Here is a 24,213-nt window from a genome sequence, read left to right on the forward strand (position 1 = left end):
ATGGTCTTTAACCAAGTCTATATGGACTACGAAGGTCCTCTGAAGAATGTAGTCAGCTGCCTAGAAAAGGAGGGATTACCTTCACTACTGAGGGTGGTCGCTAAAGACAATACATCACATAAAAGAAAGAACGTGATGATAGAGCAGGACCCGAGGGGGGGGCCCACCGTCTGCCATCCATGATAGCTACATCAGCCGGAGGTCTATTAGCCACCAACAATGAACGACTGCAAGGCGCTTTGCTTCGCAGGACTCGATGTAGAAATGCCAGCCGCAGAAAATAGAAGGCATTTCTACGGAAAGAATGCAGACGTCAGCAGGTACTTATTCACCCCTATTTTTTAGGGGAATATCTATGATCCAGACTTTAAAGAGACTTCTTCCAGCTTACCCGCCACAGATGAAGAACTGGGGTTCATCACAGAGCCAGAGACACCTTCATCTTTAGATGCCTTATGCACGAGTTGCCCGACATGCAACGCCGAGATACTTGCAGAGACATCAGCCAAAGGGGCATTTATAGAATGCCTGGACTGCAATATCCTACATCTAAAATGCTATAGTACATTGGAGGAGTACACCCCACCACCGACGAGTCTCAGACCGTAGATTTTCTGATGGATGAGCCATACATCCCACTTGGGATAGATGAGTATATACCATGGAGTCCAGGGCCGTACATCCCTTTAGATGCTGAATCACATGTTCTAGATGAGCCAGCGCCAGTATGGGCTCCTGTTGATGTCTAGATGGAGGAATGCTCGCGACAGTTGTCGAATCCTAGCACGATGGATTACTATAAAATAAGCAAGGTGAATAAAAGAGAATTTGAATTCTATGAAGAAGTCTAAGGAAGATTCGTCAACATACTGGAAGGCCTGGAGCTGTATACTAGGGTCTTCTCTGAAAGTGACAAAAGAAGAATTCTTGACTGCATCTTTCGCTTGAGGGATAGAGGTCGAGTAGGCCTTCTCATGAAAAGAACATACTCTTAGCCGAAGAAATGGATGAGAAGAAAATGAAGAATCACCATTCAGTGTGGCTTTTTTCATAATTTTACAAATGAAAGACAAGGAAATTTGTCGGGGATCCTCAGACATGACCAGGCAGATCAACTACCTCCTATAATAAAGTGGATGATAAAGAGGATGGTCAGATGGAACATACTGCCAGCTACCTGCATCCTGAATAGTTGCATCATTAACATCTATGACGAGGGTGATTGCATCCCTCCCCATATAGACCACCACAATTTTGTGAGGCCCTTTTGCAAGGTCTCATTCATGAGCAAAAGCAATATATTATTTGGAAAACAAATTGACATTGTCGACCTTGGCGAGTTCAGAGGAGTTGTAGAGATTCCGCTACCAGTTGGTTCAGTTTTTATCCTAAAAGGAAACATGGCAGATGTTGCCAAGCAATGCATCTCAGGGGTACGACACCGTAGGGTGTCCGTAACTTTCTATAAAATGGACGATAGCAAAGCACCATACCGATTTCAGCCAGACCCAGAACTAGAAGAGCTGCTACCGTATCAGCTCTGAGAGGTTTGTACCTCTAAGTATATGGAAAGAGAACTGTTGTCCTAGAGCATGGCTTAGAAGGTCTGCTCGATCAGGAGCTCATCATACCTGACACAGATGTTCAGAGTGCCCACTTTTTTACAGTGACATGATATATATCAAACATAATCAGCCTATAATGTATACTCGGCATGGGATGTTTTGGATGTTCTTTGATATGGACTATATATTGTACCTTTTTTAGGCATTAGCCTATCTTTGATCTGTGACACCTTGATTGGAGCAGAGTAAAGAAGATTTCTCTCAAAAATATGTCTTTTTGTCAATTGACTTTTTTTGCGCTGGATGGAAGTCACGAACTATGTGTTGGTTTAGAATTTCATTGAAAGAAGAAGGAAACAACAAATCTTTAACAAAAATAGAACTCAAATAAAAATAATCACAAATGAACAAACAACAAAATAAATTTCCTTTGAAAATCAACAAATTAAAATTAAAATTTTAAAGACATATTTTGAAAAATTAAATGTGATAAAAACAACAAGAAAAGAAAATGAATTTGTTGAGTGGATTCTCACGGTTTCGGAGTTTCTTACTCTTTGTGTGTGTAGCACAACCATCTTTATCTGCATTAATTTTCTTCACATCACCACGGGATTACACATTCCACACAAAATCTTCTAAAATTCTTTACATTCTCTACGGAGTGTCACACTCCTCACCACTCCTTGCATTCGGGGCGGGTCATTGGAGTCCTATTCCCTTCTTAACACTCAATCAAACCTCGTGTCACCTTTTAGGCTAGATCCAGTTCGGACGAAATGTCCCTAGCGGTAGCTCGAACTGGTATAGTCTCCCTTCCTTCCTATCATAATGTCTTTAATGGTTACTACCCTCTGCACTCTCGTCACCTCTTAGGTTGGATGTGAGTCCCAGCGCTTTCCTTCCTAACATGATCGATATATTTTTCTACTACCACTTGAGTTGGATGTGAGTCACAGTGCTTTCTTGCTCAATGTAGCAGATATTTTCCTCATTACCTCTTAGGTTGGAAGTGAGTCCCAGTGCTTTCCTTCCTAACATGATCGATATATTTTCCCGCTACCACTCGAGTTAGATGTGATTCATGGAGCTTTCCTCCTCAACGTAGCAGATATTTTCCTCATCACCTCTTAGGTTGGATGTGAGTCCCAGTGCTTTCCTTCCTAACGTAATTGATATATTTTTCCACTACCGCTTGAGTTGGATGTGAGTCACAGTTCTTTCCTCCTCAATTTAGCAGATATTTTCTTCTTCGCCTCTTGGGTTAGATGTGAGTCCCAGTGCTTTCCTTCCTAACGTGATCAATATATTTTCCCTACTATCGCTTGAGTTAGAAGTGAGTCACAGTTCTTTACTCCTCAATGTAGCAAATATTTTATCCGTCACCTCTTCGTTAGATGTGAGTCCCAGTGCTTTCCTCCTTAACGTAATCGATATAATTTTTTGCTACAACTTAAGTTGGATGTGAGTCACAGCACTTTCCTCCTAATGTAGCAGATATTTTCTTCGTCACCTCTTAGGTTGGATGTGAGTTCGAGCGCTTTGCTTCCTAACAAGATCAATATATTTTTTCACTACCACTTGAGTTGGATGTGAGTCACAGTGCTTTCTTGCTCAATGAAGCAGATATTTTCCTCATCACTTCTTAGGTTGGATGAGAGTCACTGCGCTTTCTTTCCTAACGTGATCGATATTTTTTCCCGTTACCGCTAGAGTTGGATGTGAGTCACAACACTTTCCTCCTTAATGTAGCAGATATTTTCTTCATCACCTCTTGGGTTAGATGTGAGTCCCAGTGCTTTCCTTCCTAATGTGATTGATATATTGTCTCACTACCTCTTGAGTTGGATGTGAGTCCCGGCTCTTTTCTGCTCAACGTAGCAGATATTTTCATCGTCACCTTTTGGGTTGGATGTGAGTCCCAATGCTTTTCTTCCTAACGTAACATATGTATTCTCCCTGTCACATGTTAGTTTATAACTCCCTAGTGGTAACTCAAACTGGTATAGTCCTTTCTTCTGGCGTAATATCCTTAATGGTTGCCATCGTCTACACTGTTGTTACCTTTTTGAGTTGGATGTGAGCCTCTATGCCTTCCATCTCGATTCTGACCTCCCACATAATCTTATTCTCTGAAATTATCAATGCTAAAATAAAAATTAAACATTGAACTTGGAATCTAGTCCCCGCCTCAATTGTCAATTTTCCTGATGGTCATTTGCGGAGTCTCTTTGCTTTTCCTCAGCAGAGAGCATCTGTTGCTCCCCGACGAAAATAATTGTTACTCTATTCTACACTAATTCCGAGTCAATTGACTTAGGAGTTTATATTGGTTTTGTTGATCTTATCGGTCAACGCCAATACGCGCGGTGTGCTTGCCCAGTACACCCCACCTATTGGGGGTCCATTTGTTGACCTCACTTTTGGTTGAGGTTTAGTTTTTCTGCTTTAGTAGCCTAAGGTCTAGCCATAATACTTTCCTACTGACTATTCTTAGAAAACTAGAAAAGGAACCCTCACTATTAGAATTTTCAAACTCTTCTCTACTCAACTAAAAATTCCACATATTGGTCCTAACCTCCAGCACTTAGTAGGTGGGATCATTAAGGGGGAACTCAAGATGAGTCACCCTTAGGACTGCTGGACCTTAGGGTTGACCTTGGGTGTTGTTCTAGGGCTTAAGGTATATATTTTCACTCACAACCACTCACAATCCTAAACTTAAACTTCAAGGCTTTGGTCCCTTGATACTTTTGGGAGACTCATGTAGGTGGTCCCCTAAACCCATAAGCCCTAGGCTAGGGTTTAGCTAAGACCACTACATAGAGGACCCAAAATGGGGTTTCCATTGGTCCATGGCTTATTGATGGTGGGTGGCACTTCAACTCAACCAAGATACCCAACCTTGCCTTTTGTCTCTAAACTCCGCCAAATTACCTAGATACCCTTGGGGACCCCAAATTTGGCAAAAATTCCCAAATTTACCCAAAATACCCAAATTAGTTTAAAAATAATTTCAAACACCGTGAAAACACCCAAACTACCCAAAATCACCAAAATTTGCCAAATTAACCAAAATACCCAAAATCACCAAAATTTGCCAAATTACCAAAATACCCCAAATTTAGTCCAAAATTTCCAAAAAATCCCAAAAGTTCCTAAAACCTCCCAAGTTTTCACAATTTCATTTTCCTCAACTACCACATGATCTAATTTGGCCAATTTGACCATCTTTGACAAAAACCCCCCAAATTACCTTTTAAGGACCCATTGTTCTCCAAATCTACCTTAAATGTCCATTAATTCCCAATCTCCCCAAATTTCAATCCCAAACTCAAATTCAACCTCAATGTGACAAAAAAAAACCAAATCCTTGGCTCAATTGGCCCATGCTTTGTGCCCAATTTTGATATAGGTCAAACCCCCAATTTTGGGCACATGACCTAATCTCACCAAATTGAACCCATAGCCCACTCAATTGGCACCCAATTCATGTTGAAAACTCTTCATCACATTCCTATTGACCATTTTCAACAATCAATTTGGACTTAGCCCAAGTCTAACCCAATCTAGACTCAAGTCTAGCCCAACATGCCCAAATTGACCAAATCTCCAAAATCCTTCCAATTGACGCCCCAATTCAACTCAGAAATCTTTTCGTCCTTCACCAAGTTTGTTCCTTACAATCACATACACCAAATGAAATAATTAATTAGGCCAATTTACATGGCTAGTCTAGCCCAAACCCAAGTTTTTGTCATTTTCACCCACTTGGACCCATGCACTAAATGTGGCCTAACCACCCTAAAGCCATAAAATTAACTCCACCACAACCATTAAGTGGACCCTAAGACTGAGCCAAAAACCATCTAACCCAAGCTAGATGAGCCATGGATCAAGAGTCCCTCAAACTAAGGGATATAATATCCATTTTTTCTTAGGCTTAAGATATCTTTGCCAAAACAATACCTCATTGCAATAAATTGCTGTGACATATTCCCCTAGGTTCCCTGAGCTCCTAGCCACCTCCCCCTACCATGGCCGACCGACCTAGTCACCAGAGAAGCCAAAACCAAGGGACACCTCCTCTTGAACTTCACCGAAATAAAACTCAGAGGCCACCCAACCCAAATCAAATGATAGAGCTCCTCAGCCCTCCACCTAAGCATCACAATACACCAAAATATTGGCCCTCAGAGCCACCCCTTAGCCATTTTTATAAAAACTCACCTCCACAGCCATGGGAGGTGTGAAAAAATTTCCTCTGAGAGACTTCCTCAAATTGATTCCAAAGCCTCTTTGTGACCTCCTAAGTGCAATCCAACCACCACTTTGCCTTGAATCCTCTTATCGAAGCCCAATTTTGAGCTCGAATCTTTGCATAAAACCAGGACAGAGCTCTCCACTCTTCTACACTCCACAAAAATCAAATTAACTCACCCACACCTTCACCATAGTGAGGGAAGGAAAAGCCCCATCAAATCCCCCTTCCACAGAGACTCTAGCATAGCTCTAGACCAACACCTGAAATTGAGCTTGGTCGAATTCCTACCCTACCTAGGCTTTGCACCACAACCAGAGGCTTAATCCCTAGCCTCCTTGGACCCCAAGAAACGTGTCGAGCACCTCTGACAAAAGCTTCACTTCTAATATCCAAGGTATTGATCTCCTCTTCCTCCTGAGCCTATTTTGATTGTCCATTTGATTAGGATTGATTTAATTGTATGATTACAGTATGGATAAGTTCGTTTCACTTACATGAGTCCATACGATCAAACCTGAAGTGATTTGGTTGAGTCTAGGCCGATATCTTAGGGTTTCAGTGTGGAAGGTCACGGGATCACACTATTGGGGTTGATGACGGGGAGTGGTCCGATCGCGCGTGTATCAGATGGATGGAGGAGATCGAGTCTGACAGCGCTTCCTTATATGAACCGTGGACCGAGTCAGCGACTATGTGGATGGTGGCATCCAACCAGAGTGAGCCACACGTGCCTTCAAAGCTCCCGAGGATACAGTCAGCGCCGCTCGTTTAAATAGAAAAATAGGGGTTTTCTTATTTAAATAAATAGCCCTAGCTTTAAAAATTCATATCTTGGTGTAGAAAAATAATAAAAATAAAATAAAAATACCCACTTGCTTAGTGAACAGAGGAGAATAATATGGAAATAATTCTAAGTCCATGTGATGCATATTATATTTTTAATTAATTAAATATTGATTTGGATGTTTTGATTCTCCATGAATGTAGTGATTCACTATAGCTTGAAATTTTGGCATGTTGAAAATTTTAGCAAGTTGTTGTCTCTGTCTTAGGGTATATCTTCTGATTTTTTCAAAGTCAAATGAGGTCCCTAGACAGAGATCCATATTTTTCAAGTTTATGTCCATTATTTGAATAAATTAATCATGATAATTAGCATGTTCCTTAGAAAATTCCAAGAAATGTTTGAAAGGTTCACTATGACCAGAGGACCCCTTGAAAATAATTTCATGAGTTAAGTTATTAAGAATGCACTTAATCTTCAACAACCCTAAAACACAAAGAAAATTAATTTTGGGTAACATGAACATCTAAATGACTTAATTTTTAATCTTCACTAAAATTTAAAGTCCAGAAAACTCACCATAAAAATTTCAAAGTATTTTGAGTCCATTTGATGACCTAAATTGATTTTTCAAGATAAATATCATTTTGACACTTGAATGATTTTTAAAAATCAAAATATAACTAAAAAATTTTTAAAAACTTATTTTTTGTGTTCTCTGTGATTAGGGGTATTTTCTAAACTAAAATGGTATTTAAAATAAAAACTAGATTTTTAGCCTAATTTTAATATTTAAATAATTAAAAATCCATAAAAATCACAAAAATAATAAAATTCATGAAAATGTTCTAAATTGCTTCCTAAGCATTTAGAAATAATTTGGATATTTTTCCTGATTTTCTAAATAAAGATATTGAATTTTGAAGCTTAAAATAATTTTTAAAGGCTAAAAATGGTTTTTTTTTACTAAAATAATTCCAATAATTCAAAGAAAAATAAGAAAAATGTGAAACTTGTTTTTTTGTCTCCCTTGACATCAGAGAGATTTAATAAAGTATAAAACTTAATTTTCCACATTTAAAATATTTTATAATTAATAAACACCCCAGAACTTAAAATAATTCTTAAAATTTAAATAATATTCCAAAAATCATGAACTTTCGTCCAAAGGCTTCTTTGCTCTAACCCTACCTCCAATATAAATTTCAATGGAATAGGATTTACCTTGGTGAAGTTAGGAATTTTCTTTGAAAAATCTTATTTTTTGCATTAAAAATAATTTTATAGATAAATTAAATTTTGAAAAATCACAATTTTGAAAAATCACACTTTTTTGAAAAATCACACTTTCTCCTCTTATGTCTCAATTGACTCATGATTGAGGTAGGATAAAAACTCCAAAGTCATTTGGTTTACATTTGATGAATTAAGAAGTGATAGAGCCTTAGGGGCAAATGTGTAATTTTAGAAATTTAGCCTTAATTAATATTTAGCAATGAAATGGGAAATCTTTGATTCAAATTAACATATTTGGATGTTTGAAATACAAAGGGTTAACTGGTAGAAACCAACCTCACTTGCAACCTCACTTGCAACCTCACTTGTCGTAATTAAAAATGATAAATTTGTAATTTCCTTAAATTACATAAATTTAGGAGTCTAGTCGATTAAATGATCCTTGATTTAGCGGTATGATTTTGGGAGTTAATAACCGAAAAATTTAATACCCCTATTTGATGAACAAAAAAAAAACAAAAACATGAATCATCATTATCACTCATAAGTCAATTTCATTTGCAATGACTAAGACACTCACTAAAAATCCTAAGGGTTTAGTAGTGATTTAGGCTAAATCAAGTTTCATTTAAATAAGGATTAGAAAAGTAAATATCACTGAAAATTAAAACATCTTTCAAAAACTACAAGCCCAAGTCAAAATTTGGCTAAGTCTCTTAAAATTGCCTCTTTAAGGGCCTTCACCCACATAATTCTTAAATTGAATCACAAGTGATAAATACCCTATTCTTAGGGATAATTTAGACATCAATACTCACTGAGTACCATAGGTATTTATAGGATGGGTTACTTAGCATCATAATAAGTTTAAATGAGCTCGAGACTTTTCACCAAGCGGTGAGAGAGTAGCACGGACCTGCTTCATTCTCCAGATCTGTTGGATGCCTCGGAGGTCTACCAAACTTAATATGTTTTGCTTTATAAAATCATCCTTAATTAAGCAAATAGGGACCCACCAAGATATGTTCTAGGGTTGGGTAGGTCATCAGAATTTTACTTTCTTGCTTCATATAAATTGCCCTGACATGCATTTTGAGTTTCAGCTGGTGGAACGAGAAGACTCTCCTGGTATGCTTTTACAGTTTTCAACATTGTCTTTCTTGTACTTTTATGTTATACTTTTATGCTTACACAAATTTGCATGCTAAACAACGATGTCACCTTGCATGAAAACTAAAACTATCAAGATAGCCAAAAAACCAAAACCAAAACTAAAACTAAAATCAAATAAGATAAAATTCACCGCCACAACATTCAAAATATAGAACAACTTAAAATTTAATCACAAACATCACACAAAACTATAATTGTAACTAAATTAAGATGTCTCTATCGGATGATCGGGAATTCTTTGGAGGTAACCTACGGCTGCTAACGAGGCTTCCCACAGTCTAAATAAAATTATGGAAATCATTAAGTTGAGTTTAGTAAATTCATTTAGACTAAAGGAATCCAATAGAAAATAGTGCTGCTCGAATGAGGGAACCGTAAGATCCTAACCGGTGTCGCTCTAATTAACTTTAACATGACCCCCATATGCCCCCCATAAAATTTAACAAACTACAACCATAGGGCCACCTAATTTGACATCATAACTTGACACCCTATAAAACTCAATATCGTCACGATAAGGAGCTTGGAGCTAGCATGGTGGGCAGCATGACTATCTTCAACAGCTAAACCTATCTACATCAGCTAAATCAATTTCCTCAAAGCCATAGGATATCACGGTTGCTAGCTCATGCAATGTAAATCCTCACCTTATCTTTAGGCCTTTGTATAACCCTGTTATACAATATAAGCCCTAACTCGTCTCAGGATTCCAAGGTTGTTGTTTGTCACGACCTAAACCCTCACATCTTCTAAGCTATTTATGTGATAGTTTCACACGAATGTAAGCTCTAACTAATAAAATTGGCAGGATGAAACACCTAAATATTTCTCCTCATAAATGAAGCCAAACATTAGGATAGCTTGGGAAGTCACCAGGGTTCTCCTCTGGATCCATGAAATCCCCTAGTTCTTCCTCCTTTGGATTCTACAACAAAATGTTCCAAATTTGATCAATCCCCTTTCAAACCTATGTCCGATCTCATTGAAAAGTCCTGCCCTTTGAAACTCCTTGAAGATAGTATTTCTTATTTTTTATCGAGAGTCTTCTTAGGTGACTTTGGTCATTTAAGATGTAATTAACTATAGGGGCTTGCCCTTATAGGAAGCATGTCCAAACCCAACTTAATATAAACCCTATTTAATTCTTTATATTAAATAAGGGAATTTTTCTACAAATACAATAATTTCATAGACCAAAGGGATGTCATATATTCCTTAGTTTATTTGATCGAGCCTCATCCTCAAGTCTTGTGTTTATCCTTCGGTATAGATACAGGATTTGAGGTACAGTGCTCTTTCATTTAAACTATGAAAAATATGGGGTTAGTTTGATTTCATATTTTTCTAAAACTAAATATATATGTAAATTAAAATGTCCTTCCGAGGTTGGCTACGGGATTTTGATTTCGATGACCGACAGCTTCTTACGGGCAACTCCTCCAACCAAAAATAGCGCCGACAGGAACCTTTTTCAGGTTCCCTTAAATATTCTTTTAGGATCGTTATATTTCCTTCTTTGAGATTTTTCTCAAGCCAATCCTTAAAGATGAAGCATTCTTCTAAATTATGCCCCAACAATCTATGATATGGGCAATAATGTGGTTCATCTTTCTTGTCAACTTCTTCAGGCTTCTTTGGATCTGGTAGTTTGAACTCATTGAACTCAGGAACTCAGGCTTCTTCATCAGACTTCTGAACATTTTAAACACAGCTTCATCTTTGAAAGAATACACCTTTTTTGTCATTCTATTAGAGATATTCTCTTATTCTTTGTTCGAGATGATCATCCTTGAGGCGGTCACTGGCTAGACTAAATATTCTGTTTCTGAGTCTGTTGTGATGAAGATTGATAAGGATTTTCTGCATATATCTTCATTGGTTGTTTTCCCTTGTCGACAGCTGCTACTATTCTTGATTTCTTTTCAAACACTCTGATTACCTTGGACTTCTCGTGTGAATCCATATTTTTGATTTCTTCTTGAAGACTGCTAGCTTTATTGAGTAGCTTCTCGAAGGATTTAATGGTGAGTCCCTTGAGCATGAAAGCTACTGGCACATAGATTCTTTTGAGTGAAATCTTAATTGCATGATGTTCCTGTATATGAGGTTCATACTTCATGCTAAGGTTTCTCCACCTCAAAATATAGTCTAATAAAGTCTCGTTGGGCTTTTGCTTTTCCATCATGAGTTCTTTTATAGAGACATGGTATTGCGCTCTAGCAAATCCTTTCAGAAATAATTGTTCCAACTTGGCAAAGGTTTTCACTAATCCGTTCAACAAATCGACATACCAATCAAAGGTGATCCCAGACAAGCTGCTGACGACTTCTTGGAAGAGCAGAGCTTCACTATTCCTTGCGTTGCCACAACTGGCTTGGAAGTGTCTGATATGTTGTCCGGGTTTTCCAGTCCCATCAAATATCTTAAAGTTTGTGGCTATGAAACCCTTAGGGAAGGGTACGACATTGAATTCCTCCGGATAGGGTCTACCCTTTAGAATCAATGCACTGCCCTTAGATTGGGGTTAAGGCCTCCCCAACTTTCTCAACCTTTTGCTTAAATTCTTTATTTGGTATGGCGCTTGATGGAAAATCCTTCTTTTGTTTCTCATCTTTATTTGCTAAGGCAACTTCTCTTCTTTCATCCATGATATGTATGATTTTTGGTTGGTTGATCTCCAGAGAGGCTAATTGCGGTGCTTGTGATTGCCTCTGAATGGAGCCATGGTGGTCATGGTGGTGGCCATCTCTTATATCCTTTCCTCCAAATTGTTAACTTGTTCATCCCTTAGGAGAACAGCCCTATGCAGCTCATCTACAGCGTTTTCTTTGACGAGAGGTTAAGCCTCGCATGTAGATGCAGCTACCCTAGTTTTGATGACATGGACATCCATGAAATCTTCTTCATGGTAGTCATTATAATCAAAATTTTCATCATCATTATTGATGGAAAATCCTTGCTCTCAAGACAACTTTAAAATCTCGACTCTAACCCTTTCAAATTTTTCTTTGGTCATTGATTCTTTGATTGTTCCAATATCTGGAGGACCCCGCTGGGCCTCCTCCTCTTGCTCTTTCATCTTGTTGGCAATTGCTGCTACAATGTTAGATACTTTGAACCCTGGCTTCATTCCACGATCTTGCCATGTGGGCTTACTGGAATGTATTTGTGAAGCGACCTTGGGTATTTACACCTTCTTCTTTGAAGGTGATGTCTAAGGACGGGGTTTTCTAGCAGAAACATCGGGATGTCGAGGAGAAATATGCTCCCCATGGTGTACACCAGCTACGGTACCGGGTAATTTCTTCATCTTTTCCTTTGAAATTTTAAGAATGTCTTTGTGGTGTGTGCTCTGTAAAATTCTCAGACCCAGTATTAACTTAACTGGTCGATGGCCTGTGGTCCTGATAGTGGTAGAATCTGTGGTGATAAAAGCAGTATCAACTCTGCTTCCCAAACGGAACCAGACGAGAATATGAGCAGGCGGACTTTCAATTGACTTCTGAGATCGTTTGGCAAATTTGACGTCCCTTAAAATTTCTTTCTTCATATGAGGGGAAATTGTATGTCCCACTCATTAAAGTAACTCATTGACTGAACAACCTTCTTTGGCGGCTTGCCTCTGAAAAACTGAACTTATTCGGATGACAGAAGTATGTTTCTTTTTCTCCACACCTTGTCCATAAAGTGTTGGTAAAGCAGCAAAAATTTTTCAAATACTCTTGTATCCATCGGTATCCATTAAAGGATGGAATCTACTTCCTCGCAGAAGTGGATATACTTCCGACAATTCTAACTTCTCTTGGTGAGGCTTTTTCTCAACAAGTATTTCCTTAAGAGTCTTTGCTTTAGTAGCCCTCTGAATTCTCCTACTGCAGTTTCTCCTTTGAGTTCGGGTTAGTGGTGCAGTTCTTAAAATTGACCCTATTTCGAATACTGGTGGTGGGACAGTTAATCCCTTAATAGGATCTTCAATGAGCATTACTTCCTTCCCCTTAGTAGCAGTGGGAACAGCGGGCTTGGTAGTTTCTGTAGTGGCAACAGTAGTCTTGGCCCTCTTGTAAGAAGGGAAGTCTTGAAGACAGTTCAGGTTGAACTCAACAGATGGCTCCAAAACTCTTGGAGTGGTGAATTTCATGATGATGAACGGTGCCTTCCCAAGGAAAACCTCGAGGTCTTCAAATCCGGCTCCGAACTTAATGGTAGGAGTAACATTGCGGGCTTCATGGCTCATCGGCAGGTTGTAAGAAAAAGTCAGCGTTGGGTAGGCCATTACAACAACTTTAAAACAGAAAGCTCTGGGGTTAGTTATATGGCCAAAATCTTGTAATCATCATGCGAGCACAAAAAATTAATAGAGGTCGATCTATAAACCGGGTAAGCCTTAGTTTGTGGAAATTTTATATTTTTTAGTAAAAAGGTAATTTAAAACTAGAAAAATTTAATTAATTTTGAAGCGCGCGTAGCAGAACACATGTTGATTGAATTTGTAAAATAGCAAATCAGACTTTGAAGGGAGATATTAAGTGTTTATGAACCAAAGTGGGGCCCATTTAGCAACACATAATGCTGAGGTGGAACTAGTCCACCGACACACCTATTTGGGGTCCGACCCTACATGAAGATTTAAAAAGTCCTTAATGGACTCCTGAACCCCTCTATTCAAAGGTGATTTGAACAAAAAATCTTGAAGTCCAAGGAGTTGGTCATACTTTCCCAAGACAGAAATGGGTAAAGTATGTTAATTGAAGAAGAGTAATTTTGACCAAGAGGGACATGGACAAATTATCGATGTGTGAAGATAATATTTCCTTATTTAAATGGAGAGAAAGCTTGTCCGCAGCTGAGTCGTCAGAAGCTGTCGGCACTATTTTGGTTGATGAATTACCCGTAAGAAGTTGTCGGTCACCAAAATTTAAATCCCATCACCTGCTTCGGAAGGACATTTAATTTACATATGTATATATAGTTTTAGAAAAATATGAAATCAAACCGACGCCATATTTTTCATAATTTAAATGAAAATTTAAATGAAAGAGCGAAGAGCGTTGTACCTCAAACCCTGCATTTATCCCCATGGATAAGCACAAGACTTGAGGGTAAGGCTCAATCAAATAAACTAAGAAATGTACGACATCCATTTGGTCTATGAAAATGTTTTATTTGTCGATAATTTCCTTTATTTAATATGAAGAATTGAATAGGGTTTATATTAAGCTAGGTTCGGACAAGCTTCATATAAGGACAAACCCCTATAGTTAATTACATCCTAAGTGACCGAAGTCATGTAAGAAAACTCTTGATAAAAATCAAGAAATATTATCTTCATGGAGGTCAAATGGATAGGACTTTTCAATGATATCGAACAAAGAGGTGTGAAATGAGATTGGCTCAAATTTGGAGCATTTTTGGTTTTGGAATCTAAAGGAGGAAAAACTAGGGACGTCATGGATATGGAGAAGAACCTCGGTGACGTCCAGGTCTATCCTATGATTTGGCTTCAGTTTTGTGATGAAATATTTAGGAGTTTCATCCTGCCAATTTTATTTTTTAGGGCTTACATTTGTGTGAAACAATCACAAAAATAGCCTGAAAGATGTGAGGATTTATGTCATGAAGGATGATAACCTCAAAATCCTAAGACAAGTTAGGGATTGTATTGCATAACATGGTTGTACGAAGGCCTAAAGATAGGGTGAGGATTTGTGTTGCATAAGAAAACAACCTAAAAATTCTACGGATTGGTTATTTGATTCTAAGGAAGGAAGTTGGTTTAGTTGGGGAAGACATGTTTTTCTGTTGAAGATGGCCTTGTTGCCCACCATCCTTGTTGCCCACCATGCTAGCATGCTAGCTCCAACCTCTATGCCGTGATGAGTTTAAGTTTTCTAGGGTATCAAGTTACGATGTCAAATCAGGTGGCCCTATGGTTGAAGTTCTTTAAATGTTCTGGGGGATATTAAAGTTGATTAGAGCGACACCGGTTAGGATCCCATGATTCCCTCGTTCCCGCACCACTATTTTCGCACCACTATTTTCTATTGGATATTTTCTATTGGATTCACTTAGTCCAAATGAATTTACTAAACTCATCTTAATGAGTTCTATACTTTCATTTAAACTTTGGGAAGCCTCGATAACAACCATAGGTTACCTCCTTTGAGGTATTCCCGATCATTCGATAGAGACGTCTTAATTTAGTTGTAGTTGTTGTTTTTTGTGATTAAATTTTGATAAATTTTGAGTTATTTTATATAGTTATTTTATATTTTGAATGTTGTGGAGATGATTTTATCTTGGTTGATTTTTAGTTTTGGTTTAGTTTTTAGTTTTGTGGCTATCCTGACAGTTTTTGTTTTCATGCAGAGTGACATTGTTGCTTACAATGCAAGTTTGTATTTTGTTCATACATGAAGGTAAGTAAGCACAGTGTAGGAAGCTTAAGAAAACATAATGTTGTAAACTATGAAAGTGTACCTCGCAAGTCTTTTCGTTCCACCATCTGAAACTCAAAATGCATGTTAGAGCACTTTATGTATAGCGGAAAAGTAATGTTTTAGTGACCTACCTATACCTAGGTCCTATCTTGGTGGGTCCCTATTAATTTGATTAAGGACAATTTTTGTCAAGCAAAACAAATTAAGTTTTGTAGACCTCCGAGGTATCCAATAGGTTTATAGGAAGAAGCAGGTCCATGCTTCTCTCTCACTACCTGGTGAAAAGTCTCAAGCTCGTTTAAACTTATTATGATGCTTAATAACTCATTTTGTAAATACCTTTAATGCTAAATGAACATTGATGTTTCAATTATCCTTAAGCGTAAGGTAATTATCATTTTCCATTTAATTTGGAAATTATGTGGGTGAAGGTCCTTATAGTGGAAGTTAATGTCATTAAGTCACTTAGCCAACTTTTTAATTTAGGATTATAGTGTTTTAAAGGTGTTCAATTATGTTTACTTTTCTAATCCTCATTTGATCAGATTTTATTTAGCTTAGGTCACTACGAAGCCCTTTAGACCTAGGTAGATGTCTTGGTTATTATATATATATATATATATAAAAGATTAATTTTTAAGGGATAATAATTATTCACTTTCAAAACACTTAAATGTCATTTTCACATCAAGTAGGATATTAAATTAGTGTTATTAACTTCCAAAGTCATACCCCTAAGTCTAAGATCATTTAATTTAATAGACTTCCAAATTTTCATAATTTAAGGAATTACAAATTTATCCCTTGATTATGAAAAGAGTGAGGTTGGTTTCTACCAATTAATTCCCTTATGTTTCAATCATCCAAATAAGTTAGTTAAAATTAGAGGTTACCCTTTTCCCTCCTTGACTTAAGCCTAAATATTAATTAAGGCTAAATTTCCAAAAGTACATTGTTTCCTCTAAGGCTCTATTACTTCATAATTTGTCAAATTTAATTCAAATGACTTTGGAATTTTTACACCACCTCACTCATAAGTCAATTAAGACATCAGAGGAGAGAAAATGATTTTTTAAATTTAATTTAATTTACATATTTATTTTAATGCAAAAATGGGATTTTTCAAAGAAAATTCCATAACATGACCAAGGAGGTAGACTTAGATCACAAAAGCATTGGGGCCAAATTTCATGATTTATTGAATTATATTTGAATTTTAAAAATTATTTTAAGTTTTAGAGTATTTATTAATTACAAAATATTTTGATTGTGGAGAATTAAGTTTTATATTTTTATTAAATGTTTTTGAGGTCAAGGAAACCAGAGAAATAAATTTCACATTTTTCTGATTTTTCTTTGAACTATTAGAATTATTTTAGTGAAATTATATTTTTAGCCTTTAAAAATTACTTTAAGCTTCAAAACTCAATATCTTCACTTAAAAAATTAGGAAAATATTCTAATTGTCCCAAAGTGCTTAGGAAACAATTTAGAATATTTTCATGAATTTTATTACTTTTCTGATTTTTATCATTGTTTATTATTTAAATATTAAAAATAGGCTAAAATGAATTTTTTATTTTAATTTCAAATTTATTTTTAAAAAATTCCTATGATAACAGAGAACTCCAAAAACCATTTTTTATAATTTTCTGAGTTATATTTTAATTTTTAAAAATCATTTTAGTGACAAAAATGCCATTTAACTTGGAAAATCAATTTGAGTTATTAAATGAGTTCCAAATGTTTAAAAATTTTTATGGGGAGTTCTCTGAGCTTTAAATCACAGTGGAGATTAAAAATTAAGTCATTCAGATGTTTGTGTTTCAAAAATTAATTTTCTTTGTGTTTTACGGTTGGTGGAAATTAAGTGCATCTTTAATTACTTAACCCTTAAAATATTTTCCCAAGGGTTCTCAGTCATAGTAAGCCTTCCAAAATTTTCTTGGAATTTTCTAAACAACAGGCTAATTAGTATGATTAATTTATGCAAATAATATACACAAACTTGGAAAATATGGATCTCTGTCTATAGATATCCTTTGACTTTGGAAAAATCAGAGGATGTTCCCTAAGACAGAGGCAACAACATGCCAAAATTTAAAGTCATGGTGAAATGTCTACATGCATGGAGAATTAAAATACTTAAAATAGGGTTTAATTAATTAAAAATAAAATATGCATAAAAAACTTGAAATTATTTCCAAGTTATTCTCCTCTGCTCATTGAGCAAAAGAGTATTTCTATTTAATTTTTGTGATTTTTCTACACTAAGATATGAAATTTTAAAGTTAGGGTTATTTATTTAAATCTAAAAAATACCCTATTTATCTAATTAAATGTGCGACGCTGACTAGATCCTAGGAGGCTCCGAAACTCCAAGCGGTACGCTCCCATTCAACGCCTCCATCCACCTCAGTGTTTATTCGGCCCGCGGTTCACGTCTGAATTCGCTGTCCTGCTAGATCTCCAAACGGTGCACTCTCATTCAACGTTGTCATCCACCTCAGTGTTTATTTGCCCCGTGGTTCATGTATGAAGGTACTATCCAAATCTCCAAGCGACGCACTCCCATTCAACTCCGCCATCCACTTTAGTGCTTATTCGGCCGACAGTTCACGTATGAAGGCGCTGTCCGGCTAGATCTCGTATGTTGATGAGATAAACGCGCGATAGCACAACTCCCCGTCATTGTCCCCAATGCCTTAGCCCAAGAACCATCCACTTTCAAAGCTTAAGATCTCACTCATTTCTTAACCCATGTAAGTGTGATTTGTTTCTAAATGCTTGTCTAAGTGTGACGAACACGTCCATATGCTAATCATGCAATTAAATTAGCTCTAGTTAAATGGAGGATTAAAACAAGCTTGGGAGGAGGAGAAGTTTAGTACCTTTGCTTTTAGAAGGGAAGCATCGATCAGAGGTGCTCGACACATTTGTGGAGGTCCAAGAAGGCTAGGGATTAATACTCTTGCTATGGTGAATGGCCTAGGTAAGAATTCGACCAAACTCAATTTCAGGTGTTGGTCTAGAGCTATGCTAGGGGCTCTGCATGAGGGGGTTTTGATGGGGCTTCTCCTTCGTTCACTGTGGTGAAGAATACTCTTGCTATGGTGAATGGCCTAGGTAAGAATTCGACCAAACTCAATTTCAGGTGTTGGTCTAGAGCTATGCTAGGGGCTCTGCATGAGGGGGTTTTGATGGGGCTTCTCCTTCGTTCACTGTGGTGAAGGTGCGGGTAAGTTTAATTTAATTTTGGTGGATTTTAGAGTTGTGGGGAGCTCTCTTCTGTCTCCGGCAAGGTTTTGAACTCAAAAATTGAACTCTAGCAAGGGGATTCAGGGCAATGTGGTGGTTGGGTTGCACTAAGGAGGTATCGAAGAGGCTCTAGGAGTAATTTGAAGGGCTATCTCTAAGAAATTTTTAGCACTCCCTCCATGGCCGTGGAGGTGAGCTTTTTATAAAATGGGCTTTTGGGTGGCTGTAATGGCTAATTGGCGGGTGAAAATGCTTGCTTAGTTGGAGGGCAGAGAGGCTCTAACATTTAATTTGGGTGAGGTGGCCTATAGGTTTGAATTAGGTTTGATTCCAAGGGGGTGGATCTCAGTTTGGACAATTTTTGGCCACTAGGCCGGACGACCAGGCTAGGGGAGGTGGCTAGGAGCTCAGGTGAGCCAGGGGAATATGTCACAGTAATTAAATGGGTTGGTGTTTAGTTTTGGCAAAAATATCCTTAGCTTGACAAAATATGAAATGAAATCCCTTGATTTGAGTATTCCTTAGCCCATGGCTCATTTGGGTGATTCCATGGGGTTTGGATTGGTCAATAGGGTCTAGAATTTGGCTGTGGTGGCCTTGCCTTGACTAATTGGACATGTCTAGGTCAATTTTGGTGCATGGGTCCAAGGACAAAATATGAAATGAAATCCCTTGATTTGAGTATTCCTTAGCCCATGGCTCATTTGGGTGATTCCATGGGGTTTGGATTGGTCAATAGGGTCTAGAATTTGGCTGTGGTGGCCTTGCCTTGACTAATTGGACATGTCTAGGTCAATTTTGGTGCATGGGTCCAAGTGGTTGCAAATGACCAAAGCTTGGGTTTGGGCTAGGCTAGCCATGTTAATTGGCCCAATTGATTGATTCATTTGATTTAGGTGATTGTAATGAACTTTTTTGATGAAGGATTGAAAGGATTTTGAGTTCAATTGGGATTTCAATTTGGAGTATTTTGGAATTTTGGTGAATTTGGGCATGTTGGGCTAGACTTGGGGTCTAGCTTGGGCTAGGCTTGGGCTAAGTCAAAATTGATTATTGAGAATGGTCTATGAGAATGTCGTGAAGAGTTTTCAACATGAATTTGGTGCCAATTTTGAGGTTAAGGCAATCAATTTGGTCAAATTTCGAGGCATAACCAAGTTGGGACAAAATTGGGGCTTTTGACTTAGGTTGAAATTAAATAAAATTGAGATTTCTCCAAGGCCAATTATTTCACCAAGGCCAATTGAAGGTTATGTTTGATGTTTACGAATGTTATAAAGAGTTTTCAATATAAATTGTGGCAAATTGAGTGGGCTATGGGTTTAATTGGGTGAGATTAGGTCATGTTGCCAAAATTGGGCTTTGACCTAAATTAAAATTGGTCAAAGCATGGGCCAATTAAGCTTGGTTTTGGTTTATATTGGTCACATTGAAGGTGAATTTAAGTTTAAGATTGAAATTGGGGGAAATTGGGACCAATTTGATGGACATTTGAGGTGGATTCAGAGAGATGAGCCTTTTAAGGGCAATTTGGGGGCTTTGGACAAAGATGGCCAAATTGGCCAACTTGGGTCTTGTGGTAGTTGAGGAAAATTAAATTGAGAATATTTTGATGGTTTTGGGAATTTTTGGGATTTTTGAAAATTTTTTGAATTTTTGGCTAAGGAGGTGTATTTTGGTAATTTGGCAATTTTTTATGATTTTGGGTAATTTGGGTATTTGCAGAAGGTTTGAATTGACTTTTGAACAAATTTGGGTATTTTTTGTAAATTTGGGAATTTTGGCCCATCTTAGTGTTTCAAGGGTATTTATGTAATTTGGGGGAGTTTAGGGGCAAAAGGCCAAATTGGGTATTTTTGGTAGAATTGGGGTGCCAACCACCATAAATAAGCCATGGACCAATAAAAACCTCATTTGGGTCCTCTATGTACTGGTCTTATCTAAACCCTAGCCTAGGGCTAGTGGGTTTTAGGAGATCATCTACATGAGTTTCTCAAAGGATTAAGGGATCAAAGTCAAGAAAATTTTGGGTTTAGGGTATTGAGTGATTGTGAACGAGGTGACTGTAGTGAGTGCCTTAGCTCTAGACTAACACTTAGGGTCAATCCTATGGTCAAATAGTCCTATGGGAACTTTCCTTGAGCTTCATCATAATGACCCCACCTACTAAGTGTTAGAGGTTAGGACCAATATGTAGAGCTTCAAGTTGAGTAAGAGGAGTTTGGAATTTCTAATGGTGAGGGTTCCTTATCTAGTTTTCTAGTAATAGTCAACAGGAAAGTCCCATGGCTAGACTCTAGGCTACTAAAGAGGAAGAACTAGACTTCAACCAAAAGTAAGGTCAACAACTCTTCACTTAGTGCAACGGTCTCATGATCTACAAACTTCCTTTTCCAATTTTGTATATCTTTCATAAATGTTACATAACTTGGCATTTGTTCTAAAGCCTCAATTAAATGAATGTTTATCGTTAACTTTTTAAAGATTCTAAAAATTTTGTAAATCGTTTGTCTTTATTCTTCTACTTGAGTTGTTGACGAAAAGAAGGTAATGGTTTTTCTAAGGGAACTTGTATTTGTTCATTTTCATTATGGTCACTTTCCATCTCTTCCTTCTCCTCATCAACTTCAGTTTCTCTTTGGATTCTCATTTCAATTTCTTTTCCACTTTGTAATTGAATTGCTTTAATTTGCTCATTATTTTGATCTTTGGGATTAACTTCCACAGTACTCGGAAGATTTCATGAAAGTCTATTACTAAGTGCCATAACAATATGTCCTAGTTGATTTTCAATATTTCTAATAGTAGCCCCTTGGTTTTGTATTTGTATTTGATTTCCCATATTCACCATATTCAACATTACTTCTTCCATCATCAACTTCTTTTCCTTAACTTGTGGGTTAGTGTTAGAGTTAAATCCAAGAAGATAATAAAGTTGATAGTTAGGATTTCCTTGATTGTTTAAATTTTCTGAGGGGTTCATTTAATTGTTATAATTATTCCAACTAAAATTAGGGTGATTTTTTCCATCCAGGGTTGTAATAATTAGAATAGGGATTATTATTTTGATTATTAATAGCTTTCAAAGTTTCATAAGATGATTGAGTAACAATTATCTGTCCTAGCAAATTTCCTCTAATACTGGTGGTATTTGAGAATAATTCACTCCAATTTGATCAATCTTTTTTGATATAGTAGCAATTTGAGATGCCAAAGTGGACATTGCATCAGAATCATTAATACTAGCTACTCACTTAAGATTTACCCATTCAGAGGGCCATTGAAAATTGTTAGTAGTCATTTCTTCTATTAAAGAGTATGCTTCATCAAAAGTTTTTGAAATTAAAGATCCTGTTGCAGCAACATCTATAATAGATCTAACTGATCTTACTAATCCATTGTAAAAATTTTAAATTATTAACCAATCTGGTAAAGCATGGTGTGGACATTTTCTAGGGAGATCCTTAAATTTTTCCAAAGCTTCATATATCGATTCCCCTTCAAACTAATAAAAAGATGTAATATCCTTTCTAAGCTTAGCAATTTTAAAGGGTGGAAAATAATTATCCAAGAATTTTTGTGATAATTTTCCCCAAGTTCTAATAGATCTAGGTGCTAATGAATTTAACCAAGCTTAAGCTTTATCCCGTAAAGAAAAAGGAAAAAGTCTAAGCCTAACAACATCATTAGACACTCCATCATATTTAAAGGTAGCACAAATTTCAAGAAAACTAGCAAGATGTGAGTTTGGATCTTTGGATCTTCAGTAGGTGTTCCTCGTAGGTGTTCCTCTAAATATATTATTTTGTACCATTTGAAAAATAGCAGGTTTAAGTTCAAATAAATTAGCAGAAACATTAGGGTTTTGAATAGTTAAGTGAAATTCATCTGCTGTTGGATTAGCATAATCTTTTAAAGGTCTTTATCGATTTTCATTTATTTGATTATCTAAGTTATTTTACATTTCGTTCAAATGTTTAATTTCTTTTTATTTTTTTCAAGTTTTTTCTAAAAGTAAGTTCTAATTATAAATCGTAACGTACTAAGCCTTCAGATCCAATATTTCGCATAAACAAATATAATAAGCAAAGAAAAACTTTTTTAAAATATTCTTAAATATATAGTTATATATTTTTTTGAAATTTTGTATTTTGTATATTTTTATCCCTAAATTTCCTAATTTACCAAATCTCTTTAATTTATCGTTACCTTCCCCGGCAACGACTCCAAAAACATAACAAATGGAAATAAATTTGTGTAAAATTTATAATATTGACTCTGCTTTACAATAATGCCAAAAACTTGATGTGGTATTTTATGAATAATAACATTAAGCACTTAATTTTGTTATTCTACGCAAGTATATGAATCGTTATCAAGTAATATAAGACTTTCTATTTAAGTCTCAATTATCGATCCCACAAGGAAGAATTAAATTTAAAATGATAAATTAACTAGAAAATTCACAGAAATAAAATGAAATTAATGTCACAAATTTTAAATGTTTAAGATACTATAAAAGCTAAATAATTGATTACTAGGAGAACTTAAATGCAAGGTTCAAAATAGTAACTACTAAACTATGTTTATGTGATGAAGTTTTCTAATATGTAAAAGCATCTTTCCCACTGCAATGATCTTTTTGGTGAAATGAGATGAGATAAATGGCTTAAATTTCTATTGTGCCAAATAGGAGCAATTTTTATTATCTACCCTGATTCAGTGTTATAGAAATTAATTGGCTAATCTTAGGTTTAGTCCCTAAATTTGTGGCTAGGATTGGAAGATACTGGCTCCCACTCTAGAGCTCCTAGTTCCTTTCCCCTGAAGGCTAACTCTCGCTTTAGATTTTATATACTAAGATCAAATTGGGGATTTTTAGTCTGTCACCCTCGAAATCTCCAATTCTACACCCAACAAAGTATATTTCCCTATTTATTTGCACTTAATTCCATGAACAAAATACTCCTTCATGAACTTAAATGTGATTCTACTCCTTCATGGACTTAAATGTGATTCACACTTTGTTCTAGAACTCATACTCCATTTCCCAGATCATGTGTTTCACAAAATATTTTAACAATTCAATTGGTCATATCAAAAAGTACATTAAGTGTGCAGTTTGAAAACTATCATAATTTATTTTATATTTTAACATTAACACATCCAAATTATCTCTTCATTTCATCATATCTCAAACTATAGAGAAAAATAAAGGAAACTACTCAGACTTCATAAGAAATATACAACAAAACACAAATTTCATATATAAAAAAAAGTTCATACATAATAATAAACAAACAACACTTATCTAAAACTTTTTCTCAAAGCAAATCCCTTGTAGACTCTCTTAGGAAATGTTGGAAGAAGAAATCTCTCACTTCTCTTCCTCTCCAACACTTCTTAAAGAAGAATTCATAGTTAAACTCACCAAAAAAACTCAAAACTATAAAGAAAATAATTAACTAAAGGTGTGGAATGATGTAAAGTGGCAAG

The 24,213-nt window shown here is 36.3% G+C and overlaps 1 protein-coding gene across 1 annotated transcript; it reads left to right on the forward strand.

Annotated features, from left to right (window-relative positions):
* The first annotated feature begins 1,148 nt into the window (after nt 1-1,148).
* On the forward strand, nt 1,149-1,544 carry LOC110037920. Its single transcript, XM_020742659.1, has one exon. The coding sequence runs from the start codon at nt 1,149-1,151 to the stop codon at nt 1,542-1,544; it is 396 nt and encodes a 131-aa protein (XP_020598318.1).
* Nucleotides 1,545-24,213: the final 22,669 nt, after the last annotated feature.

This window comes from Phalaenopsis equestris, unplaced genomic scaffold (assembly GCF_001263595.1).
Source record: "Phalaenopsis equestris unplaced genomic scaffold, ASM126359v1 Scaffold227118, whole genome shotgun sequence".
NCBI classification, from domain to species: domain Eukaryota; kingdom Viridiplantae; phylum Streptophyta; class Magnoliopsida; order Asparagales; family Orchidaceae; genus Phalaenopsis; species Phalaenopsis equestris.

Excerpts from the sequence above, each read along its gene's own strand:
- LOC110037920 (XM_020742659.1), top strand. The coding sequence starts at position 1,149 with ATGGTCAGATGGAACATACTGCCAGCTACCTGCATCCTGAATAGTTGC.